Source organism: Pavona decussata, unplaced genomic scaffold (genome assembly GCF_977016875.1).
Source record: "Pavona decussata unplaced genomic scaffold, jaPavDecu1.1 SCAFFOLD_102, whole genome shotgun sequence".
NCBI classification, from domain to species: domain Eukaryota; kingdom Metazoa; phylum Cnidaria; class Anthozoa; order Scleractinia; family Agariciidae; genus Pavona; species Pavona decussata.
In genome coordinates, this window is record NW_028145517.1 from 8104870 (window position 1) to 8123548 (window position 18679).

The 18679-nt window shown below is 37.9% G+C and overlaps 1 protein-coding gene across 6 annotated transcripts; it reads right to left on the reverse strand.

Moving 5' to 3' along the window:
- Nucleotides 1-10: 10 nt before the first annotated feature.
- LOC146472084 (voltage-gated inwardly rectifying potassium channel KCNH7-like) lies at nt 11-17892 on the reverse strand. Of its 6 annotated transcripts, XM_085120641.1 has the most exons (8): nt 14578-14714; nt 10669-10711; nt 4791-5204; nt 4107-4491; nt 3108-3307; nt 2318-2570; nt 1438-1646; nt 11-613 (listed from the first exon to the last, which is right to left on the reverse strand). In XM_085120641.1, exons 3-8 carry the CDS (start codon nt 5199-5201, stop codon nt 164-166), a joined length of 1908 nt encoding a protein of 635 aa, XP_084976767.1. In that variant the 5' UTR covers nt 5202-5204; nt 10669-10711; nt 14578-14714; the 3' UTR covers nt 11-163. The 6 variants fall into 6 exon arrangements, with proteins under 6 accessions (XP_084976767.1, XP_084976769.1, XP_084976766.1 ...); XM_085120643.1 differs by lacking the exons at nt 10669-10711; nt 14578-14714 and adding an exon at nt 17801-17892; XM_085120640.1 differs by lacking the exon at nt 10669-10711 and having other exon boundaries at nt 14578-14756.
- Nucleotides 17893-18679: the final 787 nt, after the last annotated feature.

Genomic DNA, 18679 nt, shown 5'->3' on the forward strand with positions numbered 1-18679 from the left:
TGTAATCGGATTTTTTTTTTCATCTTCCAAATTCAATTTATTTTACAAACGTCTTTGTTAAAATCACATGACTCCCAAAATAACGTCACGCGAAAAAATGTGACTTGTTTGAAACAGCAACCAATCATCATCTAACATTGGAAGGCGCATTTGCCTTGTGTATTCAAACAGTCGTGTTTCTCAGTTCAGGAGCCGAACTACCCTTGTTTGAGTTTCGTAAAAAACTCAAAATCGTCTCAAAATTTCCTATTAGTTTTTCTTCCATGGCGGTAAGTCTTGTTTCTAAGTTGTTCAGTCGTTGTTCTATCAGTCTAAACTCTGCCCCGTGCGAACACTGAACTTGACCAGAACCTAGCGAGGGATGGTTGGTGTTGGCGGTAGGCATAAGGTTATGGATTCTCGGTTCACTTCTGGCTCCATTCCACCGAGAATGAAAATCAAGCGGTGAAGAAGTTTGAGCCTGAGGGATTTGTCCATTTACGAAGAATGTTGGTGATCCTGAGCGCTCGAGTCTGTCCACAGCAAGTCGAGAAGAAAATGTCGACCTGGCGTTAGATAATCTCCGCGGTGAGGCTGGGTTTACTTCATCTGGTAACAAAACAATTTCTTCTTCCTACAAAATAAGCACAACATAATAGGAAACTTGAGCAACGACTACGTTACTTGAAAATATAAGCTCATTTTATCTGTGCTACTTGGTGATTATTTCAACTCATTCATCTTGTACAAAAACAGCGAACTACTCGGGAACCAAATTGGTAGGAATGGCGTTCAATTTAAGGAAGAGAATGAGAAATACACCTTCGTTTGCTCACGTTCTTTCAGAAACCTTAAATTTGGTCACTTCACGTTGTTTCGCAGAGGACGGCAAGGAAATGTACTAAAATTCAAAATGCACGTGTAGGGTGATTGTTTTTCCTCATTAAACCTATTGTTTTGCGACGTTCTCATTGCCCTCGGCGTCGTCGTTGCTTAAACTCTCTAACGACTTATGATGGGGATTTTACATGAATTGTTTTAGTTTGTACACCAAAAGAAAACATGTTCGAATTTACAAAAAGAAAAAAAGTTAAACTTATTGCACTGCAATTATCAGTTTAAAAATCGTGAAGTCTGTCAGTGAATTTCATGGCACTTGAACCGTCTTTCCCAGTTTTAATGTCGTTATTGTGCGTTCGAGTTGAAAGGGAGCTAGCCATATAAAGATTCTGAAAGATTTTTATGTTGAGGATTATCATCGCAACTGGAAACCAATAGCCGCGATCCTTTTGGCCAGCGTCTCGGATCATCTGTGGTGCTGGCCAAAAGGATCGCAGATCTGTAGAGGAGAATGTCTATAGATTTGCCTGTAAAATCTGTCAATTGGGCATTCTTTTCTCTTGTCTACCGCTGAGAGAAACGGACAGATGACTGTTGGTGTCTGATAAGAAATCTCACCTCACATTCAGTGCCTAGATTGTACGCCAGCTCCAGATCAGAAATAAATTCCTCTCTGAATGAAGGGTAAGCTTTGAGCACTGCAACCAACTCGCTCCAGTCCACTGAATGAATCTCGCCGTGTGTTTGGACGCGGAGACTGGCGTTAGCTTGAGGAATGTACAGGCTCTGTACAGTGCTGTAATCACAACTGATGACGTCACCCTTACCTGTTAATGACGTAAGAAATGAAACATGTAAACAAACCAATCTCGTTACCAGGACCCCTTCCAATTTACAAAGGAAAAAGGTAAAACTGCCGTGCAGCCGGTTACTATAGGCCATTCCTGAGTTGCTTTGAGCCTCATTATGAAAGCGAGGCTTAGTGCAAAGTTTTTATTATGAAAATAAGGTTTCATTCATATGCAAACAAAACTAATTTTCAGATGAAAAGGTTTGCACTTAGCCTCACTTTCATAAAGAGGTTCACAACAACTCGGAAATGGCCTATTGGAACCTAAGAACCAACCCGAACAGGAACTCCGGCAATAATTATGTTTTTCCATTGTTCGACTTGGCATTTATTTTGGGGCAACGTTTTTACGAGGGAAGTGCTTTTAAAAACTTATTAAGAAACAACATTCAACATTTTCCAGAAAAACCTATAAACCCTTTTTAGTCTCTTTTTCTAAAAGCGACAAGAACAACAATAGACTTCGAGTTAATGCCAATGTCATTGTCCACTTCCAAGTTAACTGGTTTAGAACGTGGCTATCGTTTCACGGTTCGAAATACAGTGTAACTAAATAACATAAATAATTAGCATAAGACAAATTAGCATAAAAAATCAATAACTAAATATTAAATAAGTACTCTCGACCTCAAAACAGTGACTACAAACCTAATGTCAGCATAACATCGTCACATTTGACGACTTCAATGTTTCCTTTAGCTATGAAGTACAACTGTCTGACTTCGTCTCCTTGTTTAATAATGAAATGTCCTGGAAGATAATGGCGAATCTTAAACCTCAACGCCAGTGCTCGGAGACAACCTTTTGTAGCGGTTTTAAAAATTTTACAGTCTTCAAATAAATTTCTGTTCAAATGAAGGCAAACGTCGGCTTGAAGGGACTCGGGAAAACGCTTAAGTACCTGAAAATAAGAAAAATACAACATTAATGCATTGCTCTGCAAACGGCATCTCCACCAGGACAAGGTAACTAATAAACGTAAATGTATAATAAATATTATTAAAAACTGAATCATTGTATAATGCAATTCCAGGGATTTGACTGGCTTAGCGGCCAGCCAAGGTATATGAGGCATTATACCGTGCCCGAGAAGTTGTCAAACATTTAATTGTCTTCTGGTCGTTCTTGCAAAGAGAAATCAGCAAAATCTAGCAATACATATTTCGTAATTGTGTTTAATGAAACAATTATTCCACTAACGCTTTTTGGATATGAGATGATAGATAGCCAACTCATCTCATATCCAAAGCGTACACGTGAAATAATTGTTAAATATATCGCCAAATTCAAACGAGAGTGAGACCAGAGTCTTTGGTTTGACTGCGCAAGCGCAAAACGTAGTTCTTCCAGCCATCGGTCATGCGCCAAACGGAAAAGCTCTGGGGTCGAGAATGAATCGTCCTGCTATGGACTCGCGCATGCACCTAGTTTATCTTACCGTTTCCATATCAACGCCCTTGGTGTATGCCCACTCGTGTCTGAAGTACTCGTCAAGCTCCTCTTTAGTCGACTTGGGAATTTTGTAAAAATGAACGAAGTCCTCAATAACCTTCAAGTCTCGGTGAAAGCGAGAGGTTCGTGAGTACAGCCGCTGAATGATCGCGGTTAAATTTCCAAATATGGAAGCGTACATCAGTGCTGCAAAAAAATATGATTGTTTTTAAAGAAGCAGTAGGGAGCTTTAACAACGATGACGGCAACGACAACGAGAAGGTCAAAAAGCAGTAGGTGTAATAACTAAAACGACAACTCTGCCGTGCATTACACTTTTTGGTACACTTCTTTGCAGTCACTGCACGACTAGGACCGCGTGAAATTTCCTGATGGGACGTTTGATGGAGGACGCAAACAATACACGACGACGAATATTTGATCTCTTTCTAAATTTGGGTGCGGTTGTTATTGAGCAATCAGAATTCTAAGCAAATAACGATAACAAGCTTCAAGCGCGGGAAAAACGCACAAGTGTTTTATATTGGTGACAATTTTAACAATTTTTAGTACAAACTTATCATTGGGTTGCTTTAAACTTTAAAGTTTAGTTTGAAATGAATCCCGTTTTAGAAACATTGTGGAAGGGGCCCGCGAGTAAACAGATTTCAGGAATTGGGCCCTTGTGGTTCAATCAAAGCACAAGAACAACGTTTTAGCCCTTAATACGTTTTTCTGAAGCGAACCCCGTTGTAACAACAAATTCACGGAAATGGCAATTTTAAAAAGAAATCGAAAGACAGTGACTGGATAAGATCACAAGTCAAATAAGCCACAACAAACATCGCTTATAACGAACAAGTGAGAAAAGAAAAAATGTCGATCTAATGCGGGGGCAAATCGGAACTTTGAGCGGTAAAATAGAATGTGAAAATCCTTTGGCATCCTTGGTCCAAACGACAATTTTCGTGAAATGTAATAAATCACTTCTTAAAAAGCAACTCACCTCCGATTATCATCACGCAAACTGAGAAAATCTTTTCTGCATCAGTGTTTGGAGAAACATTTCCAAAACCAACACTCGTGAGGCTGCTTAGCGTGAAGTATAATGCTGTTATATACCGAGTAGAGAGGCTGGGGCCTGAGGTCGAATTTGAAGAATCAAGATTCAACTGTCTGCTTAGTTCCTGTATCCAGCCAAATTCATTGGACCCCTCCGAATAACCAATCCCGTGCCAGATACAAGCCAGCCAATGAGCGATGAGTGTAAACAAACACGTAAGGAGTAACACGACAGCGGTGCCATACTCGGAGTAGCGATCGAGTTTTCGCGCCACTCGCACCAGGCGAAGAAGACGCGCGGTCTTTAAAAGCCCAAATAGAGTTGTCGTCTGGAAAAAAAAATATTACATTAAAAAAGAACTATCTATCAAGAAAATTTAAAACTAAACATTTCAATGCATGGACAATGCATTTTCTTTATCTCTGACAATCGATCGATTGATACAATTATGTTAAATTAGTATAATTTGACAAGTTTTGCGCGTTCCTCACGTTTCCCCTACTCCTGTCCGAGGGTAATATACCGACGTGGCAAGGTTTAAAAAACATACTTAAAAAAAAAAACTAAAACAGTTTTGTAACCACAGCAGTTAAGATGAATACGAGACGTTTTTGTAAAGAAACTTACCGAGTCAACCTTTTCAACCTCTGACAGGACCATGAACTCGAAAGGAATCGCAGCTACAAAGTCCACCAAAAACCACGTCTTCAAGTAATGCAGTACTATTTGTTTCGGGCAACTTATGACCTCGTCGGTACTGCCCTTAACAAAAGTTGTTCTAAAATTAATCAAAATGTCCACGATGAACATAAGGTCGACCCACAGGTTGAAGACAAGTAGTGGATTGACTTCAATTAAGTTGGGCACTTCTTGAATAGGCATTAAGAAAGCCACAGAGAAAGGGATTTCTATCGCTGTAAATATCACAAGCACAAGAATCAACCAATCCCACACAGCTTTGAAGAGAGAGTCATGACGGACCGTGCACGGGTGCAGAAATGCGTCCGGCCGAGGATTGGAGCTTGTACTGAGCGACATGACCTGTAAATAAACAAAATGTAATGAGTGCATTATTTGGAGACTATTCTGATAAATTCTGTCCGGGTTTAGGGATAATACAATACGCGAAAAACCAAAGTATTTCTAAAAGAAGATAGGAAATTATCTGCGGAGTGCCCCGAGAACAATTTTAACTCCGACATTTTGAATCGCGCTCTTCATGTCTCCCGCCAAAACTTGCCTCACAATGCCGTGTACCAAGTAACTTCCAGGTAGAATGAACGAAATACCAACGGCAGCTTCTGTTTATTCCGGAAACAAAATATGAACGGATTATCGAACAAATATTGCGTATTTATCAATTTCTCAGATTAAAACCTACGCTTCACGTGTTATCGTCCAAGAATAATGCTAAGAGAACTTTCGGTTATATTTTATCCCACATGATCACGGCTTGACCGTTCCGTCGTCTTGATCAGTTGGTTTTGTATCGTTAAATGCCGTCCGATTTTCTTCGCTTTTCGTTTATATAAGTCTAAGTGCTATTTTTTAAAACTGTTAGTTTCCATCGTTCATGTCTATAAATCATTTCATCCGGGGAAGAAACAGCACATACGCGATCAGCGTTCCTCGACGTCTGGTTTTTTCGTTATTTCACGGTGTTACTTTGCTTAGTGGCACTGGCTTGGTCGTTTATTCAAACCGCAGTATATGCACAGCTGGTTATAATATTTTTGAGGCACTTGAAGTCCAGTGACTTACAATGAGCCTCAAATCAATTATTTACTTAAAATTTTCTTTTTTGATAGAATTTAACCTTTCGTGCAACAAAGTGCGCGGAAAGCTTGAGAAAGTCGTAATGGCAAGTTTATAAAGTAATAGCCCATCTCGACGGAGTTTGACAATAGAAAATGATATGCTATGTTATGTTAACTCCCATCCTCAAATGACGGTTTGCTTTTTTCCTTAATCGGCCTGAACTGCTCGCCGGCTCCGGTTTTTTTGTCCCTCAAATTGCAAATGTGGTTTTACAGCTTTCCTCTTCCTGCGTTCAAATCATTTTAAGGTAATTTGCTGCTATTTTAATTTCCAACATATCTTTCACAACTTCCTTATCAAACTCCCTTGTTTAAAAACACTTTCAAGTTAAGCTTAACGTGAAGAAGAATAAAAGACGAAAGGAATTTTAAATCACATGAAAATAAGCTATCGTTCGTGAATATATTGGCGCTAAAAAGCAGCAGAACGCCGGTTATCAAGTTTCTCGCCAAGACGAAAGGCCGGACAACATTAGTTTTAATTTTCGCCAAAAAAAAAAAAAAGAATAAAAAACAATTTTCGCAAAATAATATTTTAAAAAGGTGTAAGTCATTGTTTTTCTATTTTATGATCTTCCTTTTTTAACTTGATTTTAACTGAATTGTTTGGGAAATGCAAATTCTCACTAATGACAACAGCAGATGGTACTAAAAAGCCACTTCACCTGTGTCGGGAAAATGGTTTCTTCATGACGAAGAAGCGATGTTTAGCAAGCGCCCTCAGTATAATATTTATCCGGCAATATGAGCCCCAGAACACAGTTTTGTTGCTGTAGACGATTGCATGGTGGAGTCTTAAACGTCAAGACAAGTCAAACAGATCATTTAGTTAGCGGGTTATTACTCACTCAATGCAATATACCACGAAATATCAAAGATTAAATTAAACAGAATAATTTATAAAATGATGTCTTTTAACCAGAGCGACTGTTTCCAATTTAAACTCACGATTAAAGAAACTCTGACGCTAGATAAAATCGCTGTTAGGGTTAGATTGCATCTTATTTTTGAAGCCATCTGATCAAAAGTACAAATCCGTATGCGACGATCGAAGAATACCTGGCGATACCGAAGTTAATTACCTGTTTACCCTGTGACATGAAAAAACACCGATAAAGTGTTTTGAAGCAACTCTGCTTTTGCCCAAAGACGCCATCGTATATAGCAAAAAAAGAACATATTTTTATATATTCCTTTAAGAATTAAGAATAAAATAGCTGATATTTTACATTCTTTAGTATTAATGCAAAAGGCAAAGTATAAACATTCCGCCCTAATGCTGAGTTTTAGCCCCGAGTTTATCAAACGAATTCTTAAAATATTCATAGCTTACTTTTAAAATGAAGATCATTTGAAACAAAACCTGCCGCTAAAAAGTAAAGTTCGTCGTTTCAGAATTCAAAACTGGCTCAGTTATTGCTTATCCTTTGATTGCAAAGTTTGTTAAAATAAAACTTGATAAAATAGGCGAGCTTTTAGAGGTCTTTTGAGTCAAAATAACATTTTTTTGCTAAAATGCATCTTCAGATGACAGTGGGATGCACTGCGTGGTTTCCCAGGAATGCAGTGACATCTTAAAAATTCCATAAAAGTAAATAATTCTGTCAAAAAATAATCAAATGTCGAAAGGGGGTCGCTACAACGCTGTAATGCTGTTTTCGTTTTGTCTTACAAATCGTATCGTTGAAAAGTACGCCCAAGTGGAGCTTTGAGTAAATTAAGCTTACTGTTTCGCTAAACTGCCCGGCGAACTGAATCGCTCTTAGTATCTCATGTTAGCAAACAAACCATCAGCAGTTCTTATACACATCATGCATTGAGCTTTCTCGCTAAAATCAAATATAGCACGTACAGGGAGGTGTAACTTTCAATTTCTTTGGTTTATAGCCTATAAAATGCGAGCGTAAAATCATTGACTTACCAGGCCTTTAATGCCCAATTGCGGAGCGAAAGAAACATTGCGAGAACTTAACAAACGACGGGAAACGGACATTTTGTGTTCGTCGCTTACAATTCAATGTTTGATTCTGAACTATGAATCGATCGCCTTCTGCGAAGCCATTTTGCTTTTGTTGCAACATATTATTACCGACTCACAGGAAGTGCTCTCGTCGCTTGCATCTGTGACGTCATACTGACCACATTTGCTTCGCGCGCTTTTCGAGAGGCGAGAACGACAAATTCCATATATTTCCCTTTATATGATAAGGGTGACGAGATTTTTTCTAACAAAACGGGAGAAAAAAATTCGCGTCTTTTTTGATCAGGCCTGTGCCTAGGCTGCGGTTTGAGTCCACCTAGAGCACTATGGAACCCGGGAATATATTGCAAAGCCGAAGAACGAAATTTTGATTCCACTTGATTCCAAAAATTTTTGTTTAATCTTGTTTCAATTCGCAATTCATGTTTTAGAAAGAGATGGAATTTGAAAACGTCTTCAAAACAATTTTAACAACGCAGACCGCGCTAAACCAGTAGCCTTGTAATAAACGCTGTAAAAGCTCGTTGTCAGAATTAATTCTTCAAAAATGCAAATGATTTTAAAAGGCAGGTGGTTTCTTATAATTCCAACTAAGCCCCACTTCTGTTAAATTTTAATTTTTAATTTATGGCATTTGACCTCGAGAATTTGTCACCTTAAAACAATAACGAACTTAAAATTGCTCGAGTTTGGCTTTTAAATTTTACTCAACCAGGTTTAGAGGGCATAAATAATGTACACAGCAGGAACATAACGCTCTGTTTACACGTACATTCATTCCTGTGGTCCTCGCCTTAAGTGCTTATTGGTTAAAGAAAATTATGCCCGCGCACGGTCCCTTGCATCAATTAAAAGTCAGTCAGATCCGTTTTGCTCGCTGCCATTATGAGTTGCAAGCACTTAGCCTGTCTGTGGGAAGTCTGGAACCGAGAAACCCGTTTAAAATTTCCTGATTTCCGATAGTGCACCGAGATTTACCGATCATACGAAGGTGTTTTGGCTACCGGAACTACAGATATACCCGTGGCGACCGAAGATGCAAAATCACCCCATCAGTTCCCTGATGCCTGTCCGCAGCCGTTGAACCGTCCCCCAGTTCATTTGGCCTTTACAGGGAAGTGTAACAGTTATTAGTAGGTAGACTAGTAGTAATCGCAGATTATAGTGCGTCGACTTAGGCCCTTAGGCACCTAACTGGGTTGCATAAATCATGTTAAGATTATAGGAACCTGTAAGTATAGTTGCAAAACATTAGCTTATTGTCTGGGAACAATTGTCAACAGCCGTGTTATCGTAGAAACGTTTTATGCAACCAGTCCCAGGTGTTTACAGGGTATCCTACCAAGGATGCGGCGGATATTTCAGAAAGAAAAGGATCTTAGGGATCTTACCTTGTCTTATACTTTTCGTTTTGTACTTTTCGCGGTGAAACCACGAGGAACGGTACGAAACGCGCGCGGGACGTCAAGATGCTATTGTGACGTTTTTGTAATGAACGGTGAAAGAAAAGTTCCTCGGATATGAGTGACTTGACCACACTGAAGAAACGTCTATGTTTTTTTAAAACCATTTTTGACACCTTTTGATATTTATTTTTATAACAATCATATCCGATACACATTCTCTTTTCTCGATTTCTCGCGCTTAATAACATGCATGTGCACAGAGGGTTCTAAGTACGAAAAGCGGTTTTCTCCACACTGAGAAAGGGTTATCTACCCGAAACGCGCTCGCTCAGGAACATGTACAGCGGTAGGCACTGGGCACGAAACGCGCTGGGCATGATGGACTGTCATATTAGAGACCTTTAGATTCTAGTACGAGTACGAGTACGACTACGAGATTTTACTTCGAGTTTTTAGCGAAGTACTAAGAACAGATATATCACAGCAAGTTTCATTTCACTCTTTACGAACGACGAACTTGACGCAGTTGGTTTGAATGATGATAGTGAAGTCCTTTCGTGCTTCCAAAAAGACGAGATCACCTACGTTTCGAGGACTCGTTTTCGCCACTACGATGTTCTCACAAAAACTCGTAGTAAAATGACGACAGCTATCACATTTTCCCGCCAAAATGACACTGGTTCACGCGCGCGCGCTCTTTGTTTATTGGAGAAACTCGTAGTCGTACTCGTACTCGTACTAGAATCTAAAGTTCTCTATTCATAATGCTATGGTGACGTTGAAAAATGGCATTGACATACAACCTCTTTTCTCGATTTCTCGCGCTAAGGAACGCGCGCGCTGGTCATGATGGACAGTATTGGGACGACTCGATTAGGGAGCGTCTCTTTCGTCGACGCAATAAAAAAATGTCTTCTAATCTGCCTTAAAACAGGGTATAGAAAGCTTCACGACTTAGCCTAAAGCGGGCTATACTGCTGTAGTTGCTTCAAGTTAATTGAACGCGGCTGCACTTATGGCCTGAATTCTTGAAATGAAACTGTAAAATTTATTTCACTTACTTTGCAAAGAAAAATTAAATTATGACTTGAAACTGTCGCAGATGGAATCCAAGCCTCGAACTATTGTTTATTTGGTTCCAGAACAGTTTCAACTAGTACATCACTGACTTTTAAATTTCTTTAGCGAAGAAATTTTTTTTTTGTTATTATTAGCATTCAACTTCGCTTATTTACGTTTCACCCGTGTGACTCTCCTTAGCTTTTAAAAAGTACTAACTTAATATTACTTTGTACACTTACAAACTCATTTAACTTGACAAATTCATCCTTACCGAATCCTAGCCTTAAAAAATAATAAAAGAGAAGTTAACCAATAAAATCTTTCAAAACAACAATAATAGTTTTAGTAGTTGTTTATAAAGGTTCCCTAAAAGTACCGCCACTGGCAAGTAGCGGGCGGACCAAAATTTCTCGCCACTTGGAACAGCGCTGGCTAGCGGACATAACAGGTGAATATAGAGAGTGAGCTCAGCTCTTGGTTAAAACTGCTTCATTGGAGAGAGCAACTCGTAACCAAAAACAACCAATGAGGACAAGCAAACGATCAAACAAATCACAAGCTACAACCAGTTGCAAAAATAGTGAGACACTCCAACCAAAAATCGCCCTTTACCACTTCAAATTGCTGCCGCTCATAAATCTGTGAGACATGACAGTACCCCCCTCCCTCCCCTCCATACAAAGTTGTTCCTCCAATTTTGAGCGTCATCTTGCATTGCTAACAACATTGATAAGGGGGGGAGGGGGAATGGAAAGCACGTGATCACGGCAACTTCATTTAAGGCCAAATATGTTACAGTGTCTCAAGTCTTTTTGCAACTAGTTGTAGCTGCCTCTGGAAATAAAAGCTAGACTAATAAAGTTTGGACCCAGCTTAGAAAGAAAAAAACTAATAATAACAACAGCAACTGGGAAGTCCAAAAGACCACTTTCCTTGAAACAGCCCGCATATTGCGCAGAGTACTGTCAATCAATTAACATCTTCCCAATAATAATGTCTTATTCAGTGAGTGACACAGGCATACTCGGAAAAAAGAAATCCGAGTTCTCCCTAATCTCGTACCCAGATCTCCCATTTCGACATTCCCGAACCGACTGAGATCAGGGTACGAGATTAAGTTCACCCAACAGGAATCAAACCGATGACCTTCCGACTCATGATGGAATAAGTGTGATGGTATGATAAAGCCTGGTAAATAAATGAAAATTATGTATCATTCAGTCAGTGATGCAGGCATACAGCTTCTGCTACATGAATGGTCGGTGCAGTTTCTGTAAAGATGGGTGAAAAGACGATGTTCTCAATGAACACTGAGAACCAAAAACTATTCTGGGGAGAAAAGATACAAAAATCGATGAGATATCAGAGATATTCCTCAAATCATGGTGTTATGTGCGAGGGCTTTTAAGTGTGGAAATTCTTTTATCATAAAACTGTTGCCCAGGTGGTACGTGTATTAATTACATATTTCCGAATACACGTATTTTAAAACAAGAACGATAATCCACGCTGTATTAATCGTGCCGTAAATTTTTGTATCAGTAGTAGAATTTACGTGGAAACTGCAAACGGCTAACTTCTCTGAGAGTTATAACAACGAAAACACGAGGAAACAGGAAGAAATAGAACAGTTCCTGTGTTGAACAGCTTGAGCGAACGAACATATGTATTTGGAAAATTGTGTTCAGTAAGAAAGGGCAAAATCATGGCAGACCTTTAGTAAACAAAGAATATATTAATGAAATATAAAAAACCAAACTGAGTTGAACTTACACTTTGAAGAAGAGGAAAAGCGCTAAAGTTCTTCAATTGTGTTCGTCGTTTCCGTGCCGAAATAATAATAATAATCATAAATAAAACCGCTCACAACACACACCTTCACCTGAGGAAGTGTTTGTGACGGTGAAATATTTTTGAGGGGTTAAATTTGGAATTCAAATGACATGAATGACGTTTTAATAATATCTTCAGGAAATTATAATCCAAAAGAAATAGCTATTAAATTACTTGACATTTAAAGACAGCTAGCTAGAGTGGCACTCAGTAGGCAGAGGTGGTGCTATCGCAACGTTGCACTGTAAAAGGTTGTTGTTGTTGTAGAAGAGTGGTCTACTTTTTCTTCAACTCGCAATGGAATACAGGGTACATAAATCTAAAATGACCATCGTTGGAGTTATAGCAGTCGATAGAAGGCTTTCCTACCGTAGAGTATCCAAATTTGGGAGAAAAAAAAAAAACTGCTTGCCGGGTTTAAACAGATTACAAATACCAGCGATAATTTGAATTAAAATACACCAAACCATTAGATAGTGCTTTTCGTACCCTCGTTGGCTATTCAAACTACCTTGGAGTACGTTCACAAGGGTTTTGCCAGTTTGTCAGAAATAAAGTGACTAATTGGTACTGGGGGGCACCATGGGAACGTGAAAAACGGCGTCTTTAATTAGGGAGCTTTAGCAACAACGATGGCCGGCGACCTGCAGCGAAAACAACACTACTAAAACGAATTCGTATTTTTTCGAACGTCGTCGCGATTATTCCAACTCGCTTTAAATGTCAAATGTAGGTGAGATTTCCTGGGGTTGAATTCTTGGAGGCCGCACCCAAGGTTAGAAAGAGAAAGAAAAATTCGTCGTCGTGTGTTTACGTCCTCCATAAAACGTCCAAGGAAATTTCACGTCCCAGTCGTGTAGTGATGGTAAATAAATGTACCAAAAAAGTGTAATGCATGTGCAGAGTTGTTGTTTTGGTTATTAAGTCTGTTGCTTTTTTGAAGTTCTCGTTGCCGTCGCCGTCGCCGTTGCTAAAGCTCCTATTTGCATAATGGGAGAGACGTCTGGGTACGAGGCACTCTAAAACGGTGAATTAAAAAACGGTAGATTTACCTCGCCAAAAATATCAGTTCACTTCTATCCATCACCACCTCGATAAATAATAGCTGAATATTTTTGGGTTACTGATGTACGTGGGTGTTAAAATAAAAAACCTTCGGTTTACCTGTAATAACAGTGTCAACGTTTCATTTGCCTTATTCAATATTGGAGGATGCTTTCATGAATAAGTGACATGTGTGTATTGTTTGAAGCCTGTCTCCAAACGCCGCTCTAGAACGAGCCCGAAATAAATAACTAGCAGATGATTATCCGTGTGTTTTAAATTGGAAGATTTGCATCAGACACATTCTAAGAAGTCGTTTAGAAATCGAACGAGCTTTCTAATATGATACTGTGGTTTCCAGTAAAGTTACTACTTTTCCTGAAACGTGTTGCTCGTTGATAGCAACATACACGTTTATTTATTATTTTTTTCGATACAATAATTATTCATAATTTCTGACGTGAAAAATTTAGGTAACAGGCAAAGATAACGGCCAGTTTTACTGCAAGCGCTAGTACTATCTTTGCATTGTGAGTTTTCTCACCGGAAATATCTTGATTACAAGCCTCCAGATTTTCGTGTTTTGACTTGTAACATTTGAAAGGAGAAATACGTTTGGGACTAAGCATTGCTGATTATAATTCAGCCAATTGACAATAGTGCGCCAGCTTCCCTTTTCATTACGGTCAAGGCATATTGAAGAGGCGGACAAGTGTCTCACCAGAATTAAAGACCCTCCTAATAGCTTATCTTAGATAGCGTGAAGCGAGGCCGGATTTATTTTTCGCCAGTATGAGATATACACATTTATTTGCATTTTGGTAAAAATTGAAAGCGCCACCGACTGTATTTAAATATTGTCTCTCAAACATAATCATTCTAAGAAAGGTTTCCATAAAATTAAGCAAACATGGCTGGCATCAGCGCACTCTAAGTTTAAACTTTAAGATTTTATATGTGAGTCCACAGAAAAACTGAAGTGAATTGGCTGAGTGGTTATTATTGAATTACATTGAAGATTCACTTATAGACCTTTGAATTTGACTAAAATTAGACCTCAGTAAGGCGAAGGAAGGTCTCGGAACGTTACGGATATGGCCGGCAAATCCTAAAGATTATCCTCTAAATATGTGAATTCTCGAATTTGATACAAACAACAAAGAACATACTCTGAATTTAAAATCGCTAAAGTAAAGCATAAAGATCCGGCGGAATTAACATTGTAGTTGTTAAATGTAAGAGGAGAGACATAAAAATAAACATATGCTAACCTCAGCTTTTACAAGTTTCCAACGCGCCATCTTAGTTTGTGCCCACTCGCGCTGGATTTCTTGTTCTCGGCAAATGAAGAACTTGCGTTTCGTTATAAACAGCGAGATTCAAGAAGATGAAAATTCAAAGACTTTAGGGCAGGCTTCGTCTCTATTTTCAAAGATCAAAATGATTTTGTTACCCAAGCCATCTGTTGTTTTTACTCTGTTTTATAAGCCAATCACAATGTTCAAGGAACCGGCAGATGGCTGTATAATTAATTAAAGCCATTGGCGAATATTATGAAAAGTAGGTACTGGCAGAATTTATTGTTTTCCACCTTTATGTTAGCGCAGTAGGTTTTTTTTTTTGATAATGATGTTCGGTGTTTAATTTCGACTCTAAGTTTTCGTGATCGTTTTCATCGCTTTTTGTTTCTTTTTTTAACCGACCGCCAAAATATCAATTTGAAATTGCCGAAATATACTTGGCAACGATCGTTAAGTAAGCTGTAGAGGCAGTAAGTCAGTAAAACTGTAGTAGGTAAAGCAAGAACTCATTAGAGCACATATGTACATGTTTAAACGAATTTTCTATCACGTCGCGGTGGCTACAACACAATTTTGAACAATAACCTGGCATAAAACGGGTATAAAAACATTTGTGACGAAAGAGAGAAAAGAAAACAATGACAAATAAAAGGGATAAAAAATATTTACACTGATAAAAACAATGCTTTGACTGAATGAGTGATGCTTCTTTCTGGCCCAAGTCATGAACGAGTGAAGCTTTGTTTGCCAGGTTGAAAGTTAAGCGGCTATAACATTATGCACCCTCAAGAAAACAGCCATTAAAAATACATGTAGATGAATATTTGTAAGGAATATGGAGGAGGGCAACATTTAATGCGCGTTGCCGGAGACCAAAACGAAGCAATCAGATCAGACTCAGTACAATTTTCGAAAGTGCTTGCCGCGAGCAGACTGTAGATTAGCTAGGTTTTGCTGACACCGTTATATTGACAATCGAGACGAGAATATCCACTTTTATACAAATATGTACTGATTTCTAGTGGTTTATAATATTTATATACCTGTAGAATTTGTCCTATTTGAACCATTCAATGACTAGAGGGCATATCATGAATCACGCCTTGTTGACATTTAAAGAAAATATTGTTCTTCTATTGACAAGCTTTCGTTTTATAAAATCATGCACTGTTTTGGAGAACTTCCATTCATACATTCAGTCCTACATTTTAGATTCTAGTACGAGTACAACAACGAAGACGAGATTTCATTTCAACTTAGGGCATTTCCGGCGTTTCACGACACTGCTATTCAAACTTGCAGGAATACCGTTCTTGGCTTTGGTTTTTTTGCGAATTTTTCACAGTGATTGATTTAAATAATAATAATAATAATAATAATAATAATAATAATAATAATAATAATAATAATAATAATAATAATAAATAAATTAAATGAAATGTATCTTTATTAAAATATTCCACACAAATTGCTATTTACACGTTTAAAGTATATATAAAAAGAGCTATTATTTCCATTAAAAAAGAGACTATTTTCAAGCACAATTCCAGCAATAATTTTTTTTAATAATAACAATAATAATAATAATAATAATAATAATAATAATAATAATAATTTTTAAAATAATAAGGAAAATTTTACTAAACTCTTCTCATTGAAAAATTAAATACAGATTTAAATACAAGTGTTGGTAAAGCGATAGTTAAAAAAGACTTCTTGGTGGTCTGGTGGTTTCAACAGAGCAGATATAAACAACTATCTATAAATTAAAAAATGAACATTTCTGTGTACAACCCAATAATAAAGTATCTATAACTGTTGAGTCTAGGGAAGTCCTGCTTGACCCTTCTCTATTTCTAGATCCCTATCCTTAACATCTAAATTCCTCCTTCTCGGAGTTTTCGATCCCCTTAGTAATAATAATAATAATAATAATAATAATAATAATAATAATAATAATAATAATAATAATAATAATAATAATAATAATAATAATAATAATAATTGCGTTGCGCCCTACCACATTTCACAACGAATGGCACTCGAAAGTTTTAAACTGCATTTATGAATAATGGTAGGGCTTGCCTTCTGTAATCAGCTAGGATTTCAAGAAAGGTTTTAACAATGAACTGAAGACCTCCGTGGTGGTTCAATCAATCTTATGAGTCCAGCGAATCGACGATTTGCAAAACTTCCTTATCAATTCTCTCCACTGAACAGTTTTCACGAACGTTTGGGCCAAACTGCTTAGTAAGAGAGCGGTAATGCGAGATAGTCAGTAACGAATATCCAACCGAAATGAGTTTCTTTTCGAGATAGGAAAGCGAGCAGCTCGAGCTAGTTGGACCCTAGTGCTTTGAGCGAAATTTGTCTAAGGCATCATTGTACAGCCTTTGGTCCTCCTTACACCCTTAAATGAAGCTGTCACCTTCACCACCAATGTTCCTTGTCAAGTGGCATGAAAAAGTACTAAGTTTATTAGGGCAGAAAAGAAATCGAGCTCGGATCTTCCTTGGTTTCCCAGTATTGATTTTAATCCTCTCCTGGCTTCCTAATATACACATGGAATGGAATAACACTCGAATCTCTTTACGGTGGCCAATTTGCCTTTAGTTATCAACTCTTTTGAGAAACATAACATTCGTTTCTACTCCCCACCGACGCAGCAGCACAGTTTCTTTAGAAACTAACTCTCTTATAGACCATGAAATATGCAACTAAAAAAACTCTCACACTCAGACATAAGGTTCCCTACACGTTACCAATTTGTTGGCACAACAACTTCGTATTTTTTGAAATTAATTACACATTTTGTATTTTACGTTTCTGTGTACACGATGATCTGAGGTGACATTATCTCGGCTCATTGGTTTATACTGAACCAATTTTACACAGGAAGCTGAGATGATTTTACACCCTGATAATAAACTGTATGACACACTTTACTTTGACAGTGTAACACAAAAAAGAAAATACAAAGCCTTTCGTCTCCGTTCCACAACCATCTTCACATGCAACTCAGAGGTTTCATTCGCGTGAGGCTTAGATATGATGTCTTACAATATTCAACTAATTACGAAAATTAATTTGCTTCATTAACGAAAACGTGCTTGAAACCAAGTGATGCAGCTGAAAATAACATTAGTGAAAATTTTCCTAATCCATCGATCATTAATAATATAAAGTGGCTTACCAATGTCAGCTTTCTACGTATACTGATTCAAGCATCTCCCCGGCAAATCATCCTTCCTTGTTCGTACCTTTTGAGAACGTTCTCGGAGTAAGAGGGATCTTCAATAAACCAAAGCATAAACCAGTTTATAATACAAAGTTAAAATACAATACTCACACATCAAACAGCAGGCCAAGAATTGAAGTGCAAACATGAACACCATTCAAAATATTATTCTGTTTGTTTTCAGTAATCTTATGGTTGGTTGGACAGAAAAATAGTTCTGTGGAAAGGAGGAAATCTGACCTTACTGATTAGCTTCAATGTGAATGTGAGACATTCGAAAACATACTTCAATAAACTGCAAGTTTTGTAGGATTTTTCTCAGTGCGTTATGCAAAGTCGACAGATCTTTCTCGAGTATCGACCAAAACTCACCGTCTTTTACTTTGGTATAGTTTGACGACGTGCAAGATATAATTCAACTAAATTCAAGATTTCCTCGTCACAGCTAGCTGGAGCTGAAATTAAATTACAGTTTAACAGCAGGTACGAGGCCACAGAAATCATAAGCAATATTTACCTGTCGATCTCATTTAGAACAGTACAATGATATGATCCAGAAACAGTCAGAAGATTTTACCGATGCAAACAGTTAAACACTCGAACTCATTAGGGACACTTTACACTTTCCTGTTGAATGAAAACTGTGAAAATAGAGATGAATTGAAAAAGAATCCAATGGTGGAAGATTGGTGCCGCCACAGTGCAAGTGTTTTTGGAAACCGCAACAATTTTCTTGTGGTGGAATTTATTATTACCTAATTGTGGTAGAGTTGGGCTATCATTTGAGCTTGTCACTGGGTCTGCAACCCATTGCATGACAACTTAATAATCCAG

Coding starts and splice junctions, on each gene's coding strand:
- LOC146472084 (XM_085120639.1), bottom strand. CDS start 7,973: ATGTCCGTTTCCCGTCGTTTGTTAAGTTCTCGCAATGTTTCTTTCGCT. Junction 4,492..4,790: donor AGGTTGAAAAGGTTGACTCG/GTAAGTTTCTTT, acceptor TTTTTTTTCCAG/ACGACAACTCTATTTGGGCT. Junction 3,308..4,106: donor TTGCGTGATGATAATCGGAG/GTGAGTTGCTTT, acceptor ATTTTTTTGCAG/CACTGATGTACGCTTCCATA.